General features: G+C 36.8%; 1 protein-coding gene across 1 annotated transcript in view; it reads right to left on the minus strand.

Annotated features, from left to right (window-relative positions):
• Positions 1-85: 85 nt before the first annotated feature.
• Positions 86-27736, minus strand: part of LOC135680903 (uncharacterized) — a 33226-nt gene continuing 5575 nt past the window's right edge. The window contains exons 7-31 of the mRNA XM_065195123.2: positions 27141-27238; positions 26565-26628; positions 26048-26091; positions 24348-24428; positions 23580-23621; positions 23196-23279; positions 22012-22073; positions 21400-21618; positions 20689-20734; positions 19439-20267; positions 18953-19014; positions 17291-17455; positions 16880-16921; positions 16231-16266; positions 15886-15982; positions 15437-15501; positions 14909-14981; positions 14332-14428; positions 13272-13315; positions 13122-13174; positions 11796-11892; positions 11125-11165; positions 7880-7963; positions 3833-3923; positions 86-3374 (exon numbers count right to left, since the gene is read on the minus strand). Of these exons, the coding sequence (XP_065051195.2) occupies positions 3301-3374; positions 3833-3923; positions 7880-7963; positions 11125-11165; positions 11796-11892; positions 13122-13174; positions 13272-13315; positions 14332-14428; positions 14909-14981; positions 15437-15501; positions 15886-15982; positions 16231-16266; positions 16880-16921; positions 17291-17455; positions 18953-19014; positions 19439-20267; positions 20689-20734; positions 21400-21618; positions 22012-22073; positions 23196-23279; positions 23580-23621; positions 24348-24428; positions 26048-26091; positions 26565-26628; positions 27141-27238 (2690 nt within the window). The 3' untranslated portion in view covers positions 86-3300. The remainder of the gene's footprint in view (positions 3375-3832; positions 3924-7879; positions 7964-11124; positions 11166-11795; positions 11893-13121; positions 13175-13271; positions 13316-14331; positions 14429-14908; positions 14982-15436; positions 15502-15885; positions 15983-16230; positions 16267-16879; positions 16922-17290; positions 17456-18952; positions 19015-19438; positions 20268-20688; positions 20735-21399; positions 21619-22011; positions 22074-23195; positions 23280-23579; positions 23622-24347; positions 24429-26047; positions 26092-26564; positions 26629-27140; positions 27239-27736) is intronic.

Genomic DNA, 27736 nt, shown 5'->3' on the forward strand with positions numbered 1-27736 from the left:
TGGATATCAAATCAAATTTCACAACTTTACCAGTGGTTGGAGAACGGCAGTGCTTTACAAAAGAGTCAAGATACAAATGAACGGCTAAACATCGTACATAATTATAATTCATTACCAATCTTTAATTCATATGCAATCAAAAATAAGAAACCTATCTAATTAAGTCTTCGTTACTAACGAGTTTGAGATTCATCGGTTACAAGTTAAACGCTCTGCATTTGGTTCAGGTTATCTGAAGATTGTTCCCGGCGTGTAATGGATACAAAATAATGTGATATGCGAGTCAATTAACAAAAAAATTGGCGCAACGATGTAGCGCCAAGCGTACTTATTTACAGCAGCAATTACATTTACCACTACAAATATTAATATATCCCACTTGGAAGCAGAGCAAACAGTTTTTCAGAGGCTGTACAAGAAGCTGATAAGACCAGATACTCATCGAGTATATGTAAGAAGGTACTAGGGTAGTCTGTCTGTCTCCCCGGGTTCTTTGAATCTTACAATGAGTGATGTGGTAAAGAGTGATAAAGTGTGGTAAAGAGTGATAGGCAGGACCAAATCAAAACCATGACGAGAATCAGATAAGTTGTCAAATATAACTTGAAGATAAATCAAGTTTCAAAATAAAATCTCATCCCAGCATACAGAGCTTCATCAGAGTAAATGTCAAATAATCGATAAGGAAGAGGGGTCTGAAGGCTTGGTGTTTGGGGGAGTACGACCCCACAGCCCTAAATCCTTGATCACCCCCTCATCCCTAATAACTTATCCCCCACATTCCAACTTAATGTCCTCATTCTTCGCACATAAAAACGGACAAAGCCTATTGGCTGCTTCAACATCAAAAGTAAGCACTTCAGAAGTAAGACATAATTTTGGGCACCTGATTTAACCTTCCACAAATTATGATAGCATATACGTAACTGCTTCTACTTTTTACGAGTCTGATCGTGTCGATGTAAACCTGGACAGAAAATTCAAATTATGCATATTATTCAACAAGCCGACAGTAACTGACATTTTCTATTTAAGCAAAACTGGTTATTCACAAATTCACCATTCAATGCGGTACATTTGATCGTATATCCAACCAAAAGGCATATAATATATTTCAAAACAAAAACGGTTGATACAACAATGCTCAAGGGTTTAAATTTATTTCTAAGATAAACGAAAATCATAAGTTAATGAAAACACTTTAAAAGACAAACTTTTGCAAGATAAGAATTCTAGATATACTATCCTGGCCGTGGTTCATCACATACAAAAGTTACAAATTTATCTGCAAAATAAAATCTAAACTAGGCAAAAAATGCTACTTTCTAAATAAGTCAACCATGTTAAATTAATTATATATACTTAGACCCCGTTTACACTGTCCCGGGACAATTTTGTACCGTTACGGTTCGCAAGTGTTTACACTGTCGCGGTTCCAAAATGGCTTCAGAATTTAATGGCAGAACATTGTTTAGAAGAAGCTGTATTTAGTCAACCAAGGCTTTTATTTTGCCGCCGAAGTCAACAATCGAATTTTTATTGAGAGTTAAAATGCAGTGGAAGGCCGATAAAAACTTTACTTGGACGAACGACAAGGTGGCTTTAATTTTCAGTGTTATTTTAGACTACAAAACTGCAAAGTCCAATCAAGGCTTGGGCTGGGAAACAATACAAGCCTTTTCTGTGGTTGTCTTTTCTTCAGAATTTCCTTTTCTTCAGAATTCGACAACGTAGTTACGCCACAATCAAAGCCTCGATTACCTCAAACAGCCATACAAAAGACCTCTTTGTGAATCCGTGACAAAATCGTCTCGGATAGGTGTTTACACTGTCCCGTTCAAAAACGGAACCGTGACGGTACAAAATTCGTTCGCTTTCAAAGCAGGGTCCAAACTGTTCCGGATAGCAGAGCAAAATCGTCACGGTTCCACAGTGCTAGTGTAAACGGAAGGGCGAACCGCGACAGTTTTGTCACGGTTCCAAACTTGCACGGGACAGTGTAAACGGGGTCTTAAATTCTAGTAAAAGACAACGAATTACCACCGTTGTATATTTTATCGTTATAGACCACGAATATCTATATATTTTTATCAATGTAGGAAAAACTAAAATTAACCCAAGATGGGGCTGTTCAGAACATAGTCAATAGAATTATGCTCTGAAGAAGCAGCTTAGAAATAAAGGAAACTTGAAATTACGATAATTGAGTCGCCTAGAATTACAGTTCAAAATTCTAAAACCACAAGTGATGATTCCTTATTGCTTATACCATCAAAAACCTTCTTAGGCCTGGTCACAGAACTTCCGCCTCGTCTCGATGGACCAGTAAATACCGGGTATTCATATGAAAACGAATCAAAAGCTCTGCGTGTACATCGAAATGATGCCTTTCCAAATCATTGCGTTTACAAACGATTTCCTTTCGGACGGTGTGTATAAACATTTGCGCCAGAGGTGCATCATTCTTATGTAAACATGAGGTAAACACTAAATAAAATGACTGCGTCCTCACTTGAAAACGTACCCGTGTATAAGGGGTCTCAATTTTCTAAAGCAACGTTAATCTAAACCTTTAACATTGATTGACCTTACAGAATTATCTTATCATTGACTGGCCTAACTGATAATCACTTCCGTTTACTCTTCATCAAGACTCTCCAGTCCCATCAAAACTCTTATTTATTAACAACATAGATATCCGTTGTGAATATTCAGCGTTTCTTTGATAGCGGGTATACAGAGACACTCATCTGGTACACTAATAGTGTGGTACACATTTAGTTTACACATTTACAACGTAGGACAAATAACAGGTATTATCAAGACTTTCTCTGTGTACAAGTGAAACAATATCAAATTAATCGGATAAAAAAAACCTTATTATTGCAGCACAGGGATAGAATATTTTCAAAACTCATATTTTCTAAAATCCTTAAAAAATATCAAAATATTTGTATAACATCAGATTATTGCTCTGGGACAGGAAGCAGCCACAGGGCAGGTTAGTCTCCTAGGGTATCTTAAATTTGCGCTAAAACGATTAAAAAAATCATAAAAATAATTCAGCTGCCTAAAAAAGCTATCGCAATTAATGTTACTTGCGTTTGAGTTTGGAGTACGTTTCTAACGCAGCCATAGTTGGATGCATCCGAAAGGACCTAGTGTGCAATCAAAACGAAATACAGCAACATATACGACAGGTCTAAGCATACCAACGTCCATTATCTCTTCATACCAAATTCTTAGCATGTTAGGTGCGTGGGTTACATAGCAATCTGAATGAATAGCAATGTGCCGAGCTCACAACCTTGTTGAGACTTCACTGTATTGAAGCTTTTTCTCAGTAACTGACAACTCCATTCCAGGCGGGAAACCTGAAAAACCGAAAACCCCATTTAGAACTTTGACACAGTAGAAAGCTCCTCTTGAAAGGGGACTACTCAAGTAACTTTTGACATGGAAGTACACACTACAATACCTGCAAAAAAAGTTGAACACTACACTATCAACGTTCAAAAGTTGAGAACCAAAGGATTTAACTGCCCTTCGAATCAGTGCTTTTGCTTTCTTCTTCCCCCTCCTCCGTTTGATGCTCATTCCCCTGGTAGAAGTGTTTATCTTTCAAATCTTAGTTAGATTGCCATTAAAAATCATGCAATATGGGCATTAATCAACATTGTAATGGGGAGAGGGGGTGGTAAGAGGCAAAAAAACTTTTAAAAACTCTGAAGATTTTGTGTAGATATTCTAACAACTTTGGCCAGTAGTGAATCTAACTATTAGTAAAATTTCACTTTCAGTAAAACAAAAATGACTAGATACAGTCACTCACCGACCACTTTAAGTGCATCAAAAGCAGCTTTTCTCACAACATCAGTGTCATTCTTCCAAAGAAAGGCAATGAAGTCTTGGGCCTTTGCAGCCTAAAGAAATACGAAAACAAAAGTACCTACGAGAATTCTTTACAGTATTCTGTTAGCGGCAGTATTCCTTGGCAGATACACGCCTTCTATTACAACATTGCTACATGTCAGATTTCAAGGTAGCTAATGAATTTCTATTTTTGAATTTAGTATATTCTTTAAATTTAATTTATTTTGAAAATTTTATTTCGTGACATTGGATTCTCGTCGTCGTATTAATTTGTTCCTGTATATCTTTCATAATGAATTTCTGTTTCTTTCAAAATTTTGCAATTGAAAATCTTGCATTGGTTCTTCTCATATTTTGCAACTGACTCAAAATCACAGTGAGATGTAATTCATACAGGGACTGCGGCAGCGGGGGAGGGGCCACGGGAGATTTAGCCCCTCCAATAATTTCCAGAACGTACTTTAAAAAAATACAAAAAATCGCCTTTGTTTTGGCTTTAAGAATGTTTAGCCCCCCACCCCAAAAAAACGTTTCAGCCCCCTCAATCTGTTATATACTCCGCGGTCTTTGAATTCACAGAGAGTTTTTTCCTGGTTAGATGATATTCTCCTATCATTTTTCTTTCTGTTCTTGCGCTGCTGCCCATCGTTGTCATAGTGTCGAGATAATACAAGCACAAAGTTAAAGAATAGTTAATTGATTACGTTATGAAATATGTGAAAATTTTGTTGCACCGCTATTGTTTAGATAAAAGAAATTCGTTTTCGCACTTGGACCTCAATGGTAATGTTTTCTTTATAGGAACCCGGGCTTTAAGCTACGAGAGTTCTTGGAAAAGAGGAAGTTCCTGTTTAATTGTGTTTCTCAGAAAGAGGAAATATTGTGAGTTCTTGTATTTCTTTCATCGTTTCGTTTTCTAGGTTACCTGTAGGTATAAACATAAAGCAGGGATACGAAGAGGACGTTAAAAATGGCTGAAGACACCCCGGCAACGCTTCGGCAGTCAATAGCTCCAATGGCTGGTGAAATTAGATTGAATGTTGGAGGAACACGGTTTACAACAAGCTATGCAACTCTTTTGAACGCACCCACCGGTAGTCCTCTGCGCCTTTTGGGGCTAAAAGTAGGTTACGGTATAGATTACCACACCTATTTCATTGATCGGAGCCCAGACAACTTCGAGTACGTCTTAGAGTTTTTAAAGTATAACCGCATTTCACCGCCCGATGGAGCAAACGATGAATTATGGCAGGCCATAAAACAGGAGGCGAATTACTATCAGATTCAAAAGTTGCAAAATTACTTGAAGCACAGGAATGAGCCTGAGACCTCAGAAATTGAAAGTCTGAGCACAGGAGAGGTAAAGCTAATTTTTAATGATGGTGGAAGTATTATGACCAGTGTTGATGTGTTGGGAAAAGCTGATGAGGATTCATTGCTGCACGGTGTATATCGATGGATAGTTAGAGAACGCAGCGAAACGATGTCTGCGAAATATCATATCGACAGGCGTTCAGAGGGCATTCAACATATCTTCGACTTCTTTCGATATGGAAATTTACCAAGCAACATCTCTGAAAATGCCGAACTATGCAAGAAGATGAAAGAAGATGCCATATTTTACGGGCTCAAAACAATGCTGAAAAAAATTGACGATACAGTCAAGAAGTAAGCAGGGCAACTGTGACCCATAAATTTCAGTAATAAACAAATGCTGAAGAATATTGTAATGTTGCATTAAAATATTGCATTAAAATATTGAAGTAACTTGATCTACTTTCTAACCGTAAGTCTGCACCTAGTAGAATTAGTCGGAAAATTTGCGATTAATCGGAAATCTATCTCTCTAAAAAACCCAAACATTAAATAGATTAGTGGAACACAAAATAGAAAAAAATGGGGTAGAATTGTAAAGCGCGTCATGCAGTAATAATTGCGTGAGATGTTATATTCGCAGTAGTAATTCCAATGCTTATTCACATCAGAGAATAACATTACACAGCGATAATGCAGAGTACTCTCTCAAATCAGAAAGAAAATGATAGAACCGTAGTATTTCGATGTGCTGTAAGTGAAGGTTTTGTATAATCTTAGCACAAAATTACAATTGGCTTACTGTCAGTCAGAAATTTCGTATCCATCTAGAAGGTTCCACAAATTGGATGGCAGGTTTCAAGAATTTTTGCACTGTCGTACCCTTCATCCTCACAAAAATTACGCCCCTGCTTTTCGATCCAGAATCTACAAGATTTTCACTAGATCTCCTTAATCTGCATCCCCCCCCAAATCCGCCGGTCTGCAAGTCCCCACACCCATCTGCTAGAGGAGAAGGTTATAAACAATTACAGGCTTATTCGATTAACCTTGTGTCATGGTTAACCGAGTTTGCTAGCGAATCGTCAGTGGCCAATGGCTAGGGGCGGCTTTCCTGACAATATGACATCCAATAAGCCATGTTTCCTATCCAGCTTCGCTATTTATGCCTAATAATAAATGTGTAATATAAAATTTGTCATATCTGTACTAACTAACTAACATGTGGATGGAACGGTAAGTAAGGCTTGTTCCAACTTCTTCCAAAAATGAAAACACAGATTGCATTACGATTTTATAAATGACAATTTCAAAACTTATTTCCAAACACAATCTTTGCACCCCTGGAGTTGAAAATATTACACTATAATTTTGATGATAATGGAAGCAATGGAAGTTGGGGAATCATCTCACGGTAAAACCAACGAAACTGATCAATCAAGAAAATGTAGCAACCTAAAGTAAGTTGGCCTAAATAAGAAATATTCTCACATCCGTGGGCAGACAAATTGTTGAGAAAAATATTTTTTGGTGATTCTTTACTTTACGTTGCCCCCTTGCAAGTTCAAATCTCTATATGTGTAGTAGTGCTACCACTTGCGGTGCAAAAACATGCAGGTTTTATACCTTCATTTTCCAAAGGGTTTTCCCTAACAACAAACTTCAGAACGTGATATCTAGGTATCTTCGTCACATGGGTGTGAGGATGGCTCAGTGATTAAGGTCGCTGACTACAGATCCAAGAGTCTGTGGTTCGAGCCACTGACATGACTAGACGTACTTCCAGAGTGAGGACAGTCGCCAGCTCTCTGTAATTCCAGGCATGGGAATCACGAGGTGTGGTCACACTGAAAGGAAAGGACCAGGATACTGCTCGATAAGCATTAACTTCTCAGTGCCTTTAAACTACCTTCAGATGCCAGGTAACAAACAATACAATACAACACAATATGTCACATCGGCGTTTTTTCATTGGTACAGTATTATTACCGCGTATACGGTATGAAATGAAGACCCTGTCCAATACGGTATGAATGGAAAACGACTTAATCCAGTAAGTTGGACACGTATCAACATGAAAGCTTCATTTTACTGCTGGCCTGGCCCTTAAAAATCATTTCGTAAAAAATTATCACGCAACAAAACAGTTCGTAACAAGATCAACAGTTACAGAACAGGCCATAACAAAGGGGCTCCGTGGTAAGGATCGAGGGCTACAGATCCAAGACACTAGGGTACTAATCTCCGCAATGTCAACACTTTCACTTAGAACGAGAGAAGCAGGAGTTGCTAGCTCTCTACATTTCCAGGGAGATATCAAGAGGAAGACTGCTCGATAAGCACTGTTTTTCAGTGTCCTAAAAACCACCTTCAGAAGCTTGGTAGTCACAAATAAAAAAAGAGAGCCCTTAACAGTGCAGCTCGTAACAAAAAAGCCATTGCTCAACAATAAAAATCGAAATAATACGGTTCGAAAAAAAATTGTGATTCTACGACTCGTTACAGGCGAGACTTATAAACGCGAGACTCATAAACGCGAGACTCATAGACGCGAGACTCATAAACGCGAGACTTATAAATGCGAGACTCATAAACGTTAAGCTTGTTAAAACGACAAATACAATTGAAAAATTTTCAAATCGAAGTTTGATTGCTTATTATCGAAAACAAAACCAGATAAATAAAATTATACCTCGAGGTATTTCAATGCGTAGCAAGCAGATAACCTTGTTTCTTCGTCTTCATCATCCAGCATTTCAAGATAAACATCAATGGCCTAAAATAAATAAATATATTCACTGACAAGCCAGGAAAACTTAAAAAACAAGGGACTTAAAGGAAAAATGAAAATTGGTCTTGTAAATTAACCCATGAAAGCGTTTAATATATTACAGAGAGAGCAACCATAATTTCCGGTGTACTGCTCTGGAGAATGCGTTTTTAACATCCATAAGGAGAATTCCTTTGATCTATAATGATTTGCACAATACCCAACCTTAATGAGCCTCAGTTTTTCATGTGATTGGAACCCTACGCACGTCCACGCTACAGCGCTGCATTGAATTTCTAATTCTCAATAGCAAGAATAATAATAATAAGAACTACTTGACCAAGATGCTAAGCAAAAACTGCCTAAAAACTGGTGTGTTGCCGTATTCCCAGGAATTAATCAGCTAAAATCCGTTTACTACTAATAACTATTGTCCCAATAAATTTTAAACTCTGCTCCTCCAGATATAGTTTCCTCCAATTATACATGATATTGAGCACCATTTCATCACATTCTTTATATTTTCTTTACCTTTCCATGCGTCACTTTTCACACACAATAATAATAATAATAATAATAATAATAATAATAATAATAATAATAATAATAATAATTATTATTATTAGTAATAATTATTATAGGAGAAAGGCAGAAGAGCTCAAACAGAAATGGACAGGAAAGGCTATGCATGGGCAATTCGTTAGAGAGATGCCAGAAAAGGTAGACTGGGTTAAATCTTGGGAATGGCTGTCAAGGAGTGATTTGAAGGTTGGAACGGAAGCTCTTCTATGTGCTGCACAAGAGCAAGCAATAAGAGCCAAAGCAATAAGTACGTGAAGCACTAAATAGATAAGAGCAGCGACAATCCACTGTGTAGAATGTGTGGTAAACGAGGTGAAAGCATACAACATATTGTTTCAGAGAGCGAGAAATTAGCCCAGAAAGAGTACAAAAGACGTCACGATAACGTGGCAAAGAAAGTACACTGGGATTTGTGTATGACGCATGGGCTTGAGCATTCAGTTAAGTGGTATGAACACACTTTAGAGGGTGTTGTTGAGAACGAGGCCGTGAAAATTTTGTGGGATATCAATGTACAGTGTGATAACGTCATTCAGGCAAGAAGACCAGATATTATAGTAATTCACAAGGAAAAGAAAGAAGCTCTAATAGTTGATATTGCTGTACCTGCGGATACGAGGATTGCAGAAAAAGAGTTAGAGAAGGTAGAAAAGTATCAAAATCTGAAAAAGGAAATAAAAAGGTTGTGGGAACTGCGAAGTGTAAAAGTTGTTCCAGTAGTGATTGGTGCCCTCGGAAGCGTTACAAAAGATCTTGAATGTTGGATTGAAAATATGGACATTGTACCTGAAGCTGGAGTACTGCAGAAGACTGCTTTATTGGGGACAGCAAGAATACTGAGAAAAGTGCTGGAACTTTAAAAGGAGAAGGACATCTGTTAGCCTTTAGTCATTTGCTATGACTCGCCTAACAGGAAGAAAAACGGCAATAATACCAGCCAGTGCAGAAATGCTTAAAATCCAATAATAATAATTATAATAATAATAATAATAACAATAATAATAATAATAATAATAATAATTATTATAAATATGACAACTTTCCTTCAGCGCTCTATGGTTAATTGGCAAACTGAATTAACCTCTAACGGTACATCACTCGGAAATGTAAATATAAGAAGAGACATTTTTCAGGGAGACAGTCTTTCCCCACTGATCTTTGTGATTTGCATAATACCATTATCAAAGGTGTTACGGAAGGAAAAAGCAGGGTACATGATTGGAGATGTGAAAATCAATCGCCTGTTGTTTATGGATGATCTGAAGATATTTGCAAAGAACAAAACTGAAATTGATAGTCTTGTATCAACAGTAAAAGTGATAAGCCATGATATCGGAATGGAATTCGGAGTAAAGAAGTGTGGTATTGCTATCATGAAACGGGGAAAACTAATCGAAAGTAAAGAAATAAACCTAGATAATGGAGAAAGTATTAAAGAGATCGAGCTTGAAGGGTACAAATACCTGGGTATTCTAGAGGCTGACAAAATAAAGGAGAATGAGATGAAAGTAATATTTTCAAAAGAATACTTAAGGCGCACTAAACTAATAATGAGATCAAAATTGAACGGTAGGAATAAGATAATGGCAGTTAACACCTGGGCAGTATCACTCGTGAGACATGGAGCAGGTATACTTGGATGTAATACGAATGAGTTTCAAAAGCTTGACAGAAAAACAAGAAAAATCACGACAATAAACAAGGAACTTCACCCGAGAAGCGACGTTGCAAGAATATATCAAGAAGGAGAGGGGGAAGATGTCTTATAAGCTGTGAAAGTTGTTTAAAGGGGGAGGAAAATAGTTTGAGTTGGTACATATTGAACAGTAGAGAGCAGGGGCGGATACTTGACCAAATATTGGGGGGACACGCCTATTGTTTTAATAAAATGACGCCACACTTCCCATTGTTTTAGAACAAAAGACCATTGTCCTCTTAAGTATTGGGGGCGGTCGCCCCCCCCCCCTTGCCCCCCAAGCGTCCGCCACTGGTAGAGAGGTACTTTTGAGAAAGGTCGGGGAAACAGGCATAGTTAATGTTGCCGAAGCAATTGAACCAAAGTATAAAAGGTCTAATAGCCAGAAAAGAGAAGACGAATGGAAACAAAAGATAATGCATGGACAGTTTTTGAGGGACAAAGAAGGGGTGGATTGGGACAGGTCATGGCAATGGATTGCAAGGGGAGATATGAAGGGATGTACAGAGGCATTGATTTGCAGTGCTCAAGAACAAGCTTTAAGAACAAATTAAACAAAGTTCAATATTGGTTAGAGTTCTGAGTCTCCTATGTGTAGAATGTGCGGAGAGAAAGCGGAAACTATTAGTCATCTAGTTAGTGAGTGTAGCAAATTGGCACAAAGGGAGTATAAGAAAAGACATGATAATGTAGCACGATACGTACACTGGCTTGATAACTTTCTTCGCAATGTTAAACCTTTCGGATGTTAATGATCCATGGATTTTTCCAATTTTTCAATAAACGTTTCATATACACAATATATAATATATACAAAAATGTTGCAATGCCCTACACCAAACAATGTAATAGATTAGTGGTGGTCTCTCAAAAGAAACTTCCAACTCACCTCTTCCTTACTTTTAATAGCCAGTTTTGTTAAAAAGTCAACTAAAAACAATGTGGGACAAACTGTGAGCATTGGCGAACGAAACAATGCGGAATTTACAATTAAAGGCGCTTGTGTAACCGGCATGCTTAGCGGCAGTTGTTTTGAGAAGTTGACTGTGTTATGTGTTTTCATGCAATACAATATTAGGCCGGTTCTTTGAATTATAGTGGCAAAGCGTGCCGTTTGCACAAGAGCCTTGGAAACTTTGCGCAGGTAATAAAAATATTTTTTTGTTTTTGAAATGAAGATGCAAGCTTCAAAATTCACAAAACCTGATAGCTATGATCTTAGATAAATTTTTTGAACCAAAATGCAATTATTTAAGAAAAGGTAATTGATTTGAGACCATTAGAAAAATGCTTCAAAGATTAATCAAATATGAAACTAGATACGAAAGTAAAGAGGCATGGAATCAACAATTATATACAGTGTAATAAACCAGTGCAGAGACACAAAAAGCCTATACAAAATTTTAGTCCCTGAAATCGAAAACCAATGACTCTGATACGAAAAGGCCACTACGTTTCAAACCAGAATGGAATTTCAAACCAACATAGATATCGTTCATGGAACTATTGTTCCGCTACGTCATTTTTAGCTTGAAAAACAGACAAAAGTTATATAAATACCAATAACTCTTTGCATTGTCTTGTTTCTTGTGCTAAGCTTCTGTGAAATGAGTTTCAGACAACTGGGGACAATGGGTATTGCTTTTCTGTCTTGCAGCTGAATAAGAACAACAATTAAGTCTGGAGAAAAGATTTTCTTTAAAAATATCACTGTCGCGAATTTCAATAAAGATAGGCTTGGCGACTGAAATCGGACTTTTGAAGACTGGCCATAGGAGGAGGGGAGAGCGGGGTTGCTGTTAGGTAAAAAGCTTCTTCCCTCCAGTAATTGCTAGTGTTTCAATGTTAATTTGTGACTGCTTGCAGGCTAGAGATAGGATACCCTTCAGTGGCGGCTCCAGCCTTGGATAAGTGGGGGGGGCAAAAGGTGTGTCAGGTACAACGCCCTTTTGGACCACGCCCTTTTCCCCTGTTTGAAACACCTGTTGTCTCCCAAGAAATGTCATTTACATGTGACGATCTAGATAACGTACATACCCTTCCCCCCGAAGTTTTCTCATCAGGTTTGCAAGAATCTCAAGGACCCACTTTCTGAACAATTGGGGGGACTAGTCCCCTTCATTCCCCCAATAGCTCCGCCACTGATACCCTTGCCAATCAAAGTAAAACGAACAGGGTATTACTATCAAGAAATGTCGATTCAGAAGGACAAGCACAAACTGTGAACAAACGCATCTGTAGCTTGTAAATTGTGTTTTTCTTAAAATTTTGCTTTTCTTAAAAAGACACGTTGATTGACTCATTTGATTTGACTGCAGTCGAATTCCTATTAAACTCATTCAAACGTCATGCCATCACTAGAACGAGCCTCGCCAAATGATTTTGAAGGGAAATCAACATATTGCTGAATATGTCAAGTTAACACAGAGCAAAAATCTTGAACTAACCAATGCTGTCCCAACAACATCTCAAACGTCGGTTTTTGCTTTTCTATGTGTGATTTTTACACAAAAATGAGTGACGCAAATGGAAAAATTTTTACTCTTTTTCCGAGGGACACCTAAGAAATGCTCGTTAAGGTTCTGAGGAGGAAACAAATCAATGTTTCTTAACAAGGACATTTGACATTGGTGCGAAAACAGGACGGTTCTCTTTCGCAACTTCGGAATTCAGCAAGTCGCAATTCGCAACTTTACTAATTATGAAATAAGATTTCAAACCAGACTCTCGATGGCCAAAGCAAGGATCAGTCATTCTCAAAGAGGATAGAAAGTACAGATTGCGTCCAGACTTAATCTTGACACAAAAGAAATAAGATACAGCCTAATAAATTAGGAAAAGACATATCTTTAATAGAAAAATCATAAAAAGGAATTAGAAACAAACCGCTGACATAACCAGCAAATCGTCATCTTGGGTCAAAATCTTGAGCAATCTCTCTAAAAAAAAGCATTTTTTATTACAACAAAACACAATTCCTTGTTGCTTTTTTGACGAACGTAGAAAAATAAATCAACGACATTAATTGATACCTACCTTCCTTACGAACACTTTCGTAATAACCAGCCAGATTTTGGTGCCTGGAATAACAATTTGAGAGAATTTGTCACCTTTAGCTAAGCATCAATTTTTTCATACATCCAATATCTCATTGCGAAACAAATATCCGTATTTTTCAGCAAGCAAATAACCAGATTTTAGTGAAATACTCAAGATAAAATATGAATAACAGCCTTGCCAGTTCTGAAGAAAATCTGTGGTTTAAGGGGGACATAGGCGAAAAAAACATTATTTCTTTGTCTCACCGCGCTCAACGGATAGTAGCCTATGTAGCAGCTAGGCTCTTCTAGTTACGTAAGAATGCCGGTTCAGATAGTTGAAAATTCAGTAGCGAACACGTCCCCCCCCCACACTCCTTTAAAGGAACGATTTTGTATTTCGTCTAAATTCGATGTGAAAATGTTTGGGAAGGGGTGATATTTTCATGACATGGTTCTATGATTTTGAAACTGCCTTTATGTAACCAAATGTTAGTCGTGGGTGTTTGCAATTAGTAAAACTAGCGTTCCCTGTTGGTAAAAAAGAGTTTTCTGACAGAACAAAGGGCATTGCCTTGATTTTTTAACTTTGCTCAGTTATCGCAGAAAGGTAGGGCTTATTATAAGTCATAACTGGTGTATAAAGCAATGTACGGGTTTGAGAAAGACAATGATCCAATGAAACACAGATTCCGCGCAGTCCGGTAAGTTATCATAAACCGGACACATAATCAGCCACAATAGAAGGTCGTTTAGATAATATGACAATTAAGGATATCAACAAAACGGCGAGGTTTCTTGTTGGGGGGTAATGTTAATAACGAAGATCCAAAATGCTGATGCCCTTACAACCATATGCATCAGACTGCCATGGTCAAATGATGGAACGTCAATAAAATTTCAAAACAGAGGAAATTTTTTATATTTTATATGCCAAAAGGTCAAAACAATATATGACAGAGATTGAAAACTGCTGAAGACAAACTTTGGTTTAAGGTCATTGTTTTCAAGATATCATTGAGCAAAATAAGATTAGAGCGAATAAGTTGATTTACAACCTTGACAAGAAATTGGCAAATTGGAAGACGGTGATCATTTCTACTTCATCCTGATCAGAATCCATATCTTGAATCCTTTGCATAAATACACTCGACTCTATGGTGCAGAAGCAGAAAAAAACTATGGTTTTGATAACAGTTCTATTGAGATTTTCATGAGCTTTTGATGGTTGGTAGCTTTGAAAATATGCATTTGGGGGTCCATCTTAAAAAAGACATTCCAAGCACATAAAGAAGCAGATTAAAAAGCCATATGGACTGGCTGTGTTATTAAGAAAAATTCAAGCCTAAACTTCGCTGGACAAAAATATGTAAAAGTTGCTTGGACAGAAATATGTAAAAGTCACTAAAAATGGTTCATTTCAACCTCTAGGCACAATGAAAGATACCTTGTGCCATCCTTTTTGCTTCATTTATGCCTATCGTTGTACTGAATTCAAAGTACCATATTATTTTCAAAGGTGGCTGTAAGAATATAGGTATTGAAAACGATAATTTTTTATATTTGGAAAAATGAATCGTTAACAAGAGACAATTTGATATTGAAAAACCAACAACGAAATAAATTGCTACAAACCTGTTTTAGTGATTTGTTTCTTCAAAATTTCGCTTAATGTAACTGTCAATTGTTCAGCATTACATTCGAATGCCTATTTGGAAAACAAACGAGACAATGGAAGGGAAACGTTATCAGTGAAACCTTCACTATACTTAATGAGTCCACTAGTATCTTGCTAGAATGAATATATCGTTGTGAGGATGCGAGAAATGATAATCATTGTGAGGATGTAGGGGGGAAGGGAAGGTGTTGGAAGAGAAAAACCAAACTTCAAATTGGGATAAATATGTGCATTTTTTAACAATGGCACCCAGGTAAAGATAGCCTAAAACCTAAAAAATCTAATACAAAGTGAAAACGAATAACAATTACAAGTTACATATTACAATTAAAAATGATTACAACTAAATTGTTTCCGCTACCAATGAATAATGTTTCACAACTGACATTCTTTGTATCGTATCCAACTTCTTTTAACGACGGTATTAGAAGATCCTCACACAATGTAAGAGTTTCTGGCAGGTTAAGAAAAACTAAATAACTTACGGCTTTGGAGAAATGACTCTGCCATAATTTTGAAGCCTGTCCACTAATGTCTATTGCAAGGGAAGCTGGGGGTGAAACAAATACTTCCCATAAGTGACAGATATGATCGAAAAAATTGTTATTTACCTGATGATAAACTTAGAAATACAGCATATAGAGAGTACAAGTACAACTGAGTTCCACTTTTTCATGTCGTTTCGAAATTGCTTTTTAGCAATAAGTAACTACAAAATACCTCTTTGTTGAAATGGCTTTTAGCTATAAAAGAAGAATCATTAATAAAGGAAACAAAACATTATGGTTCTTAGTAAATGTATCTTTCAACTAACTTCTTTAACGGTTTGGCAATTGCAGATAATAAACAAATTAAACGGTAGATTTAATATAAAACAAAGCTGTCATACTAATCCAGCTTATAAACAAAGCTAATCAAAGTGACACAAACTTACCTGAAGCTGGAGAAATAGGCGGTTCGTTAGTCAAATTTTTGAATATTTCATCGATCGATTTAGCTTGTACAAGTAGCTTGCCTAAGCATTTCTGTTGCTAGAAAATAAAAATAAATGCTTTAAAATTCGTTTGCCATTTTTTAATACGGTTGCACGTGCGTTCGAGATGAAGAACAAAACGGATTCCTATTCTGTATGTATGACTCATTATTATAGTTACATTCCCAAAGTGATTTTCATTTGTGGGAGACACTGTTCGAAAACGAGTACATGTAGCGTTAAGTTGCATCTTCCCAAGGAAATTCGACAAAATATAATTAACACTACTAGAAAAAGTTAAACTACCTTTATTTTTAGTGGACTGTTCATGACTTCAAGTTGCTAAAAAAGACACAGTTTATTACAATCTATACTGCAAAATAATTCTGCATAAAAGCTGTGAGTAATTTGAATAAGAAAACAAAAGCAAGGATCATATGGTTGGTAAATTTTTTGGCCACAAGAGGCTAAGGAAATAGTACTCGGTGGCACCAAAGCTCATTGCCAGAAAGCAAATTAGATACGAGGTCCTGAGGGCGAAACCTCGAGAGATCTCGCGTTTTGAGCCTTCCTATGGAGATTATTAATTTTGCGTTTCGCAAATTTTGAAGGCAAGCTACCAGGTATGCTCAGGCAAAGGGGCAACGTGCGTACACCAGCAAAAAGAGTGATCGCTCACCCTAAACATTGTGTAAGAGTGTTTATCCACTATAAGTGAATTCATGCCCAAATATATCGATTCGTTGAATGCCTTTACTGATCTACTTTACTTAGACAGATTTGTGATGGGGAACTAGCTAGTATATTGGGAGGGCTTAAGTCTTTTGTAGCCCCCTTGCAGCTACCTGGCAGCCTTCTCGACCACTCCTGGCCATTTATTAAGAGAAACGGCAATTGGCAATTTATCCTGACAAGCATCTAAACTACTGACAAATGTGAGAGTGGATAACGTTACCTGAAGCAAATTTTGACAACAGCGAAGATGACACACGAGTGCCTACAACAAAAATGGGTCTATCATCAAGTAACACGTACAATCAACGTACCTCATAATGATAAATTCTTGTCACTAGTAATAAGAGGAGAAGCTGCCAATGTGAATGACCAAAATGCTGTTGGTTTTCAAGACTTTAGGCAGGCATTGTATTCAGTAATACAGGGCCTCCGACGAAGGGGGGCCGGGGGGCCACGAGGCCGGGGGGCCATGGCCCCCACTTTTTCGCAAAACAATAGAGCTTTTTTAAAATTATTTTGTTATGAGTGTTGAATCTCCCTTGGCCCCCCCCCCTCACTTCCCAACCTGCGTCGGAGCCCATGTAATAGCGTAAAATATCACTAAACTTAGCTGTATCAAAAAAATGGAAACCTTTTTCAAGATTCTCCAGCTGCCGGGGTATATCCGACTTTCGGTCACAACCAGCGGCCGGTCCGGTTTCAGCGTTTGGTGCTCGGACAAAAAGTCGAATGCGCTATCAATTGAATTCAGAGCATTCTCTATTGACTCGGTTCGTGAAATTGGCTTCTTCTTTTCCTATGAAACAGACAGAAACGTAATGCAAACTATTCAATTATGAATTTTTTCGAAAACAAACAACTAGGTGTTAAAATGACTAACTTAAAAAATAAAAACAGGATATCAGTCGGTGATGAACAAACTGAATAACAGCGGTGCAGAAAAATCTATACAGAAAATATACAGCTAAGGTTCTCAATGACCGTCATTTATCATTGGATGAAGCAAATGATTAACAAAAGCATTGTTAGAGCAAACATCGTCCTTCCTTTGCAGGACGGCTATTTCAACAAAGATTCGAGTGCAGGAATGGTATTTTGTGGAAGTGAGAGGTGATCAATGTAAATCAAGATTAAAGATTTTTCAATGTAAATCATAAAAAAGCACCATTGCAGAGAGATTAAAATTTGTGGTTATTGTCACACAAAATATAATGGCATGATCAGTAAGGACACTTTGAGTTTTCAAATGGTAGTTTTGGATGTATGCTACTTTGAGAATTATTGGATAGGGGAGTGTTTTTGCAAAATTGTTCATTTTAAAAGCCTTTTCTGAGATTATAGTTGGACAAACGAAACATTCCACAAACCGTTGATGACAACGAAAACATTGTGAAAAGGTTTTGATTATTTTACTCTTTCATTTAAAGTTGATAATAATATTTATCGTGGACTAAATCACGGATCTAAAAATCTGCATGACAGGATGGGGGCTAGTTCGATTGAGGCATATTGAAATCGAGAGCGAGGTTACTCGAAGGTTTGCCGAGGCTTGTATCCTTGTGTGGAGATCTAGCACAATCCTAGCCAATCCTCATCTATTGCTGCCTGGATTTCCAATATGGAAAAGCTTTTATCACTAATTAATACAGTCTTACTCAATCTAAAGATGTCTATGTTATGCTTACGGCTACTCACGCTTTAATTCTTCTCTGAATGTGCATTGATCAATCAAAGGTAAAAACAGCAATGAGTTAAAACAGGACAATATTATATCTAAACTAAAAAATGACGATTCTACACTTTCTTGGACTTCCATTAAGTGGTTCATCAAGGTCTAAAAGCATTTACAAAAGTGGCTGAGGACATCTGTCAATCAACAAGACACCTGTCAATCAACAAGACACCTGTCAATCAACATGACGTCTGTCAATCAACAAGACATCTGTGAATCAACAACTGGCCAATCAATAAGTTTGATACTATCCACACACTCATTGATTGACCAATAACTGATTGGCAAATTTCTTAAAGACTCATTGCTAACAATGAGCCATTGCGCTACGCAAGCATCCCATAATGCATTTTTAGACAGTCTGAAATCAATTTACCGCCATTGAAGACAATTTACTGCCATTGTTTGGATCGTCGCCACGCTCGCAAAGGCCCATTGTTAGCAATGAGTCTTTAAACCACTCTACCATCTGTCGATTGCTATTAAAAAGGGCAGAGGTTATGACTTTCGGTTCTCTGCAGCATTTTTCTATGCTTTTGAGTAAATCAAAAAATCGCTCACCTGAAGTAGTTCAAGAAGTACATTTACCACCTCCTTTAAATTTTCTGCTCTTATTGAATAGGCTGAAAAAAGAAATCGAGAATCTGATAATAATAATAAATTATTGCAGGTAGGACTAGACTATTGCTGTCCTGCATAATTATGTTGAAATTAAAACTTGTTGAAACAAAGTAAAGGGTTACTAATCATTCATCAAAAGTAGAGCGGTTGGAATCTTTTAAAGACACGTGTAAGCGTAACAAGAGTAAAGGAAATCGATTGATATTAAAAATGCTTAAGCGATTAATCGACATTGGCCATAATAATCTTCCTATTATCTCATAAAATGGGGAAATGAGAACAACTGCTAACATATAGAACATTCTCAAATGTCCCTCCCACTGGTTTACGTGGAGCAGCAGTCATTAGGTGCAATGAATCTGGTTTTGCCAGATTCTTGAAGCGCACAAGACTCACAAGCGAAAATAACAGAAGAAAAACGCGTACCTTCAGGTATTGAGCTTAGCCGGACCGTTATATCCAACAACATTGCTCGTACTTCCGGTACTGTATCATCATTTTCAATACTCTGATCCGGTTCCATATTTTCATTGTCCGAGTCGGGGCTAGCGGTGTTTGAATGATTGTCTGTATAGACTTCTGGCAAGTTTCTTTCCATGCTAACAGCTGCAAGGTCTTCGGTCTCAGTGTTGTTATTCAACGTCACGTTTTCGTATGCATGTGCAGCTCCTTGCTTTTCGGGGTCCGAGCCTTCTTTTTCAAGTTCATTAATTTTGGCAGAATCTGAATTTTCGTAAGGAGGCGAGTAATCTGGTTCTAGAATTATATGCATCGGCTGACTCACCGTTGACGACCTTGGCGAAAAATTTGTCGGGTAATCAGGCAACGGAGTCGGCATAAACGACGGGGCGACTGACTTAGGTCTTTGGCTCTTTTTGCTTCTTAAGGAATCTTTATCTGGGATAACGTCAGGCTTTTCACCGATAATTGAAGTAGTTATCAAATTAACAACATTTTCATAATCAGACTGTGACGAAAATCCATTTGTGAAAGTTGGGCCTAATGTAATCGGCCTTGGCTTCCGCTTCTCTTTTGGCGCAGTGTCTCGCAAGACAACGTTTTCGCTCAAATAATCACAAGATGAAGCGTGTTTAATGCTATGCTTAACGCTTTTATTGTCAACATTCACTGTGCTTTGGCTATCCGAATTGTCTATAGCATCACCAGTGTTCTCGAAAGTCTTTGCAATATCTGGCAATGAGTTCGCTCGAACAGACGCGACCCACGATGAGCTATCGTTGCTTGTAACTGATCCCTGCAAATAAGATTTGTTTTCAACAGATTTTTAGTCAAGAGCGAGATGATCTTAGGACACTGCCCAAAACAACTGGGCCACTGTGAAATATGAAAACAAAAAACATGGACTAAAGCGAGTCTTAAAGACAAAATAAAAGCCACTGTAGTTAATGGCAAAGGAACCTTGAGAATATTTGCGTGTATGTGTGTACCTGACAACAGACAGTATAAACAAGCAGTGAAAATAAAAAAATTTATACAGAAGACATTTGCATTGCCGTTTTTGGGTAAAATACGTTCTAGAGTGCCTCTTCGGGTTTTAAAAACATTCAAAATTAATATGACCAAATGTGAAAAATCGTTATTCCTTGAATTATGCTACCTTTTCAAGGTCTTTTATTAACAAAATTAACATTCAATGAAATGCTGTTGATACATACGTTGATGTTCATTTTTCCTCCATCTGCTTTTGAATGTTTGATTACACTAAAAATTTGAAAATTCCATGATTACATCAAAGCTTACAAAAACAAGACTATAAAGAACTAGGATAAGATATGAGAAGGATATATAATTAAATCTACAATAGTTTACTTAAAATAAAAGGATTTAATTTATATAAAGACATCATTATTTTCAATAAACGTAACAAATTCTCTTTAAAAAATTAGCAGTCAAGTGCCATGTAGTCACCTTCGAAGTTTAGGGAACTTAATATACACTGAAAGGATAGGAGACATAAATGGCTACAGTAGATCAAAGGAAACGAATGGAACAAAATCTTGTTTTTACCGCTATTACAATATCTATACTTAATTCATAGGCCACAGTAAGTCATAAAATCCTACGTGTATCGTTAATAATAAGTATTTTATACTAGTTAAATTTCATTAGGAATGTACCAGGCGAAAATCAGGGGTATTCATCAAGGACGGCAGGGAATACAACAGATACAGGGAAGGGGGCTTAAATGTTTTCTCGGGGATCAAAATGCTAAAAGCAAAAGCAGGGTGATTTATTGTTTGGTTTTAGAAACATTTTAGGAATTAAGTCCCTTCAGCGTCATGGGTGCCTGCATTCCCTGGTATTTACAACCTTTCATCCTCTGAAGTTTGCAGCTTTATCTTGACAAAAAACAGATTTGTACCCACCGTGCTTGAGGAGACAGGTATGTGCCACTAACAGAAATTCTCATCGATGTCAAAGTACCATTGTTAGTGGATAAGCTTGGCATTGATGACAATGTTCCACTTTTTGGTGTTGAGCATGGGCTCTGTGTACCACTGGTATCCGACAAAGTGTCAAGCCGTGACTCATCCGGCATACTGATCTTCCCAGCCATAAAGCTACTCTCCTTGTTAACAAATGGACTGTGGATATAACGTTTTCCATTAAAAAGCTGTTGATTCGATGCATGGAGAGAAGAAACATATTAACAGAGGAGTTAAAAGGAAAGATTTCACGATGGTTGCAGGACTGAGACTTCAGAAAAAATAATTTCCAAATTATTCCTTTAAGAAGCAACAGGAAAGAACACATTTGGTAACACACTTCTTAGAGAATAGATCTCATGGGAGTGTAAGAGTTGTTATTTTACAGCATTGACGAACAAACGTGCTGTCTTATTCACTTGATATACACTAATTCTATGGTATATAACATTGATGTGAACGATTAAATTGTTAAGAGATGATGAATTTTTAAGCGATTGCTGTACTCAAACTTTGTGTTCAGAAATCTCAATCACTACAAAGGATACCTACCTCCAAAAAGCCATGATTTTCAATTTCAAAGAGCCCGTGCTATTCACTGGAAGAACAAATTCCTAAAAATGAAAAGAAACAGTTTACTATCGTTGAACCGCCATGATGTCAAACGTTGCTTTAATTAAAAATTCGCTTATCGCTAATATCGGATCTTGTCAAAAACAATTTTTTGGTGGTACAAAATTTGAGAATGGCTTTGAAAAAAGCAAATATTTTTCTACATACTAAAGATTTACTTTTGGTTTACTTTTGCTCTGATGAAGCCCCGTATGGCGGGGCGAAATATTAGCCATTTCCGGTTATGTGTTCGCGCTTTTCTGATTGGCCTATTTCGACCCACAACTGGGTATATATTTCCCATTCTGTTCTTTGGACCCTATCCTGACGTTTTATAGAACGTAGAAATTTGTTTGCTTTTTACCAAAGCCATTCACAATAATATTGATACCTGATTCAACTAATTTAATTGACGGTTGATGCTGTTAGGTTTTCATTTTTTTATTCAATCGTTTCTGTATGGAATAGCCTGCCAGACAGTATTGTGATGCAGGCAAATTCGGATACCTTTTACAACCTATGTCGAAATCACCTCAGTAAATTTTAAAATTTTAATGTTGTAGTTGACTGGGCAGACATTTGTATGACCCAAAGGGTTGTTAAATGTAAATGTAATGATGATGACGGTACTCTGTAATACAGAAGAGAAAACATTATAAACGAAGGCTTAGGGAATGCAATGAGGTTGGATGGAATGAATAATTACGTAAAAGATTTGGTTTTTTGAGAAACAATAACAGAACGCCATTGATCGACCTGCAAACAAATTTCATTTCACTTCATTTCATTCATTTTTTAGGCATGGTAGCTCCTCAATTATAGAAAAACTGATTTACAGGGGGCCATGCATTTAAATACTTTCTAAGTTAAAATAAATATCATAAATACAGTATAATACAATAAGATTAAAAGAAACAAGATCAAAACAAAAATTAGCATTTAAAAAACACTATTGCGACTCATGCAATGCTGGAATTTATTAGATCTTCCCTAAATTTCCTTAGGGTTGGTTGACTTTTTGCTGTAGCGTTTAACCCGTTCCCTCTGAAAAATCATTCTTCATTAGAAAAAATATCGAAAATCGATATTAAAATAAAGCAAAAAATATGCAAAAACTGTCCTACCTGTCCATCTGCAGAAAGAAAATTTGAAATTGGGCAAGTGACAACTCCCACGGAATTTGTGTTAATTTTCCGTACTTCATGGACCTAAAAAAGACAAAAACACGTTACAGGCGACTTTGAACAAATCAAAAAGTTGATGTTTACAAAATTGAGATGTTGAAAATATCTTGAAGAAGACCATACTTTCAAAACACAAATTAGGTGGCTGGTTTAGATCTTATAATGTAAGATTTGCTATAATGGAAATAAATTAACATCCCAGTTGAAAATCTAGTTTATAAGTGCATAAGTGAAAGGCACTAGTTTTATAAGACCACAATCAAACAACTGAAACACAAAAAAGTAATAGTATACTTTGTAATGATACAACAATATTTCTCTCACCTTTATTATAATATCATGAGCTGCATTTATTTTCAGCGCTACCTGAATAAATATATCAATTGGTTTTATCAATAATTTGTTTGTAACTTGAAAGGCACATTGCGAATAAAAGCTATAGTTGCAAGCAACATTTTAGAACACTTGGGAAGAGAAAAACTTTATATATTAATATGTCTGTGATCTCAGACAATAGTTTTTGCAAATCAAAATACTGGCAGCTCTGGTACAAGAAAATTTCCAGCATACATAAAAATATGAACTCCAATAAACAGAGATTGCTTAGAAAACAGAGTAACTGGTGACAAAATTTCACTTTGCACTGATTGCTGCTGGGTTACTGAAGATAACGTATTTCAAATGGCATACAAATGCTAACTTTTTAAGCGATCAAGTTCAATTCGTTGCAGTTTAGATAAAAATAAAGATAATGAAAGAAAATGTCAGATAAAATATCAAATCCTAGGGTAGGGTGAGGCGCCCTCCTTGATCAGTTTACCCAATGAGGGAGATCCTCCTTTAAGTAATTCCCTGCATGCAGTTCACTTTATTTTATTGCTATAAGTTTTATTGCGTAATCAAATTGTATTAATTTTTCGTAATGTAATATTTTAATGTCTGTTTAAACAATACTATTATCTAATTTTGCAGTGTATGAAGAGGAATTTGAATATATATACTGAACTTAAATGAACTGAGCTGAAGAAGAGTTCCGTGGAACGAGCCTACAGTAGACAACAGTAGGAATTTTCAAATGAATGATAAAACTACCTGAGCATTTGTCCATTTCTGTCCTTGTCCAACAACCTTGCATTTTGATGTAAATTTGTCATAGCCGTGCTTGAAATGAACCTAGGGTTAATCCATGATCATTACATTATATATTGCGATTGGGGGGGTAGTAGAAGTGGGGGTAAAGTGGGGGCAGAGGTAGCCACCAGCTGTTCCTTTTTAAGTAGGCAGCTTTTTACGGAATACAAAAACACCTCTTCAATTAGACATTGGCAATTTCCAAGCAACCACCACTTTGTGTTCTGAGATGTAACTACTCGCTTGTGCCCTGTGACTTTGTCTAACTTTCAGTTTTCACGGCTTATCTTGCCTTCTCTTTATTTCCCATAACAAAAGCATCTGGTTGCTTTGGAAAGATTTCAAAAAAGGATTATAGAGTCCTACATATTCTGAAAATTAAATTTTCTTGTTGATAGAAAAAGAGTATAAGCGGAGCCAAGTATCCAAATATTATTCTGCTCTCGTTGAAGAGATGCAAAAAGGACATTAACATTTTTTTGTTACATTCGACTATCAAAACAAAGTCATATAAACACTTATGGACCGCAAAGTCTACAATGTATCAACGCCCTCGCAGCATAAATAAAGTTGGGTAACCAAGATTAATACTGAATGTTAATAGAAAGTTGGAAGCTATATATTAATGTCACGCACGATTCAAAGGTCGAGGTAGTCAAACAGGACACTATTACGCAAATCATACACGAATTCAAACACAAGTACAACAGAATAATTTCAAAGGATTCCTCGGGGGAGGGGGTTGCTTGACATGTTCCAAGGTACGGGGACGTGCCATTTTTTAGGGGTACCTTTTTTCTGAAAAGTTCGGAATTATCGGTATCAGTTTTTAAAAGATGTGCGGAACTATGGGTACTATTTGAAGAAACATGCAGAATTATGGGTAACATTTTGGGAAAATATTGCAAAAAAATTAGGAGGGAGATTTAGCATTGAGAAAATGAATGTCCAGTTAGAAATGAAAGTATGAAATATGTGTAATATTGATAATTTCGAGCAAAAGACATGCAGCACTTGTTTGATGATTTTGTTGTGCTTGAAAAATGTTATTTCCTTTGCGGAAAATGGGTATAATTCTTCATCGTGTCTGCGGAATTATGGGTCACATCTTTTCAGACATGCACAGAACTAAGGGGTCAAAATTTTTAACCAAAATGGCACGTCCCCGTCCAAAATTAGGCTTAATTAACTCCCACCCCCGTGAAGGATTCAGAAGAACTCTTTGAGCCCTTCCAAAATACAAAACAATAAACCTCTAAATGAAACTTTTGTGGAAGCGTTTACTCGAGGGGGCTTTTAAATAAGGGGTATCTTTTGACAAACTTTACGCTAAACTTAAACACTAATAACATAATTCTTGAGAAATACGACATACATTTTGCAAAGAGAAAAAACAGGGCTTTGAAATAATTGTGAATAATTGTTATCACTGTGGTGAATTATATAAATGCTACAAGCTGCAGTAGGCAACGTATGTGAATTCGCTAGCAGTTAACAGTAAGAAACATTGTCTCCAAAGATTTTCAAGTTTTATTATGATTTAGAGAAGACGACCAAGATCATCTCTATCTTGAAACCCATCAGACAATTTACAAATTAGACATCAGATGCTCGAAAACACACATACAAAATATGTACTTGAAAGATCAAAATTATCTTACGCTATAGACATCACCAGAACTCAATCGTGCAAAACCAATGAGGCCTAAGACATGAATAAAATAATGACGTCATCCTTGTTGACATTATTGTTAGGGCAACATAACGCTATAGCCAATGGAAAGGCCTGAAGATAAGAAAGTTGATTATACCGTAATAATACTTCCAGAAGACACCAGCGGCATTGCTTGTGCTCTGGGGGGAGGGGTTATTAGTGGAGGAGTTTAAAAGTGAGGGCATTCAAAATTGGAAGCGTTTTTTCATAATTTCTGAGTAAGGTACCAGAAAAAAGCTTTTAAAGCTAAACTGAAATTTTTTCTTAGATGTGTTTTTTTTCTCTCTACATTTTCCAATAAATACCCTTTTCCGTCGATGGAATTTTTACTCGAAGCAATATGATATCTCCCGACGAGACTGGCAACTGCATGGTAAGAAAATTCAGCTGTACTTTTATTACAAAAAATGAAAGAAAAAAATGTTGAAATTTTACAGCTGCCAAAGCTGTTCATCTCTCCCTACCTACGATTTCGATTCTCATGCTGCCAGCCATGTCGTTTACTTCATCTTGAACTGCACAGAGACGCTGTCAGAAACAAATTAAGCGAGACGAGTTAGAAGCAAGAGCAAATTACTACTTAGCTGCAGTGAAATAAGCTGTCATATATTGGTTGCAGATGTAAACGCTTCTTAATCACAGAAAACGTTGAGCATCTACTTAAACTTCAATAGCTAAACTGCATTGTCGTTTTATTTGATAAGCAGTGTTTCAGCAGCTGTTGAAAACATTAGACCAGATCGCCTTTGACATTCAGTAAAAAATGGCCTAAACTTGACATGGAACAAGGAAGAAAAACTCGATAAATGCTTACGGGGAGAAAGATAGATCTATTCAGGGGTGACACCAGAAATCCTGCTGCCACTATAACAGGGGGTTGAACGTCTTTTTTGAAAGCAAGTTTTATCTTGATTTAAGGAGCTCTACATAGCTCGGACACCCCCTGGCACCATCCTGATTGACAGATCTCTGCATAGCTCTGACACCCCCTAGTAGATAATCGACGTTTGGGACTATCCTGCGTCCTGCTTGCTACTTACATTTACATTTTTCTTCAGGTTGCTTCTACAATAATCAATTCCATTTTTAATTCTTTTGCTGTTTTCCTTTTCCATCGTTTTCAACAATTTATTAGCACCTGAAATTAAAAGTTATCATCAAAGAAGAAAATAAAATGGGTATGACAAAATATTTGGCAGAAGTGGAAAAATTGGTTGCTGAATACCTGTATTAAAAAATCTCATGACATAAATCAAACAAGCAATCTCTTAAAACTATTCATTTCAAATTCACTGAAAAGCCCGATTATAAAGTCCTGATGAAAGCAAGTTAATGCGGAAAGCATGTTTCGGAAACAAAAATTCCCCACAATTGCTAAAGCTCTTATGCCGTTAAAAATCCATCGTACTAAGAATTCTCTCCTTTAAAATCTCTTTTTTAAACTTCAATCTTGACAAGTATCGAGAGAAAAACGGAGAAAGATATTTTAAAACAACTTTCATCGTTGAACTTCTAGGCCACCAAACATAATCAACTTACTAAGATTTGGTTAATAAGCACTGACCCATTGACATTAAAAGGGCCGGAAGATACATTGATGGTAAATAAAACTGTTGATTTCTAACAATAATCTTTG

This window comes from Rhopilema esculentum, chromosome 18, assembly GCF_057945365.1.
Source record: "Rhopilema esculentum isolate cy_ngs chromosome 18, ASM5794536v1, whole genome shotgun sequence".
Classification (NCBI taxonomy): domain Eukaryota; kingdom Metazoa; phylum Cnidaria; class Scyphozoa; order Rhizostomeae; family Rhizostomatidae; genus Rhopilema; species Rhopilema esculentum.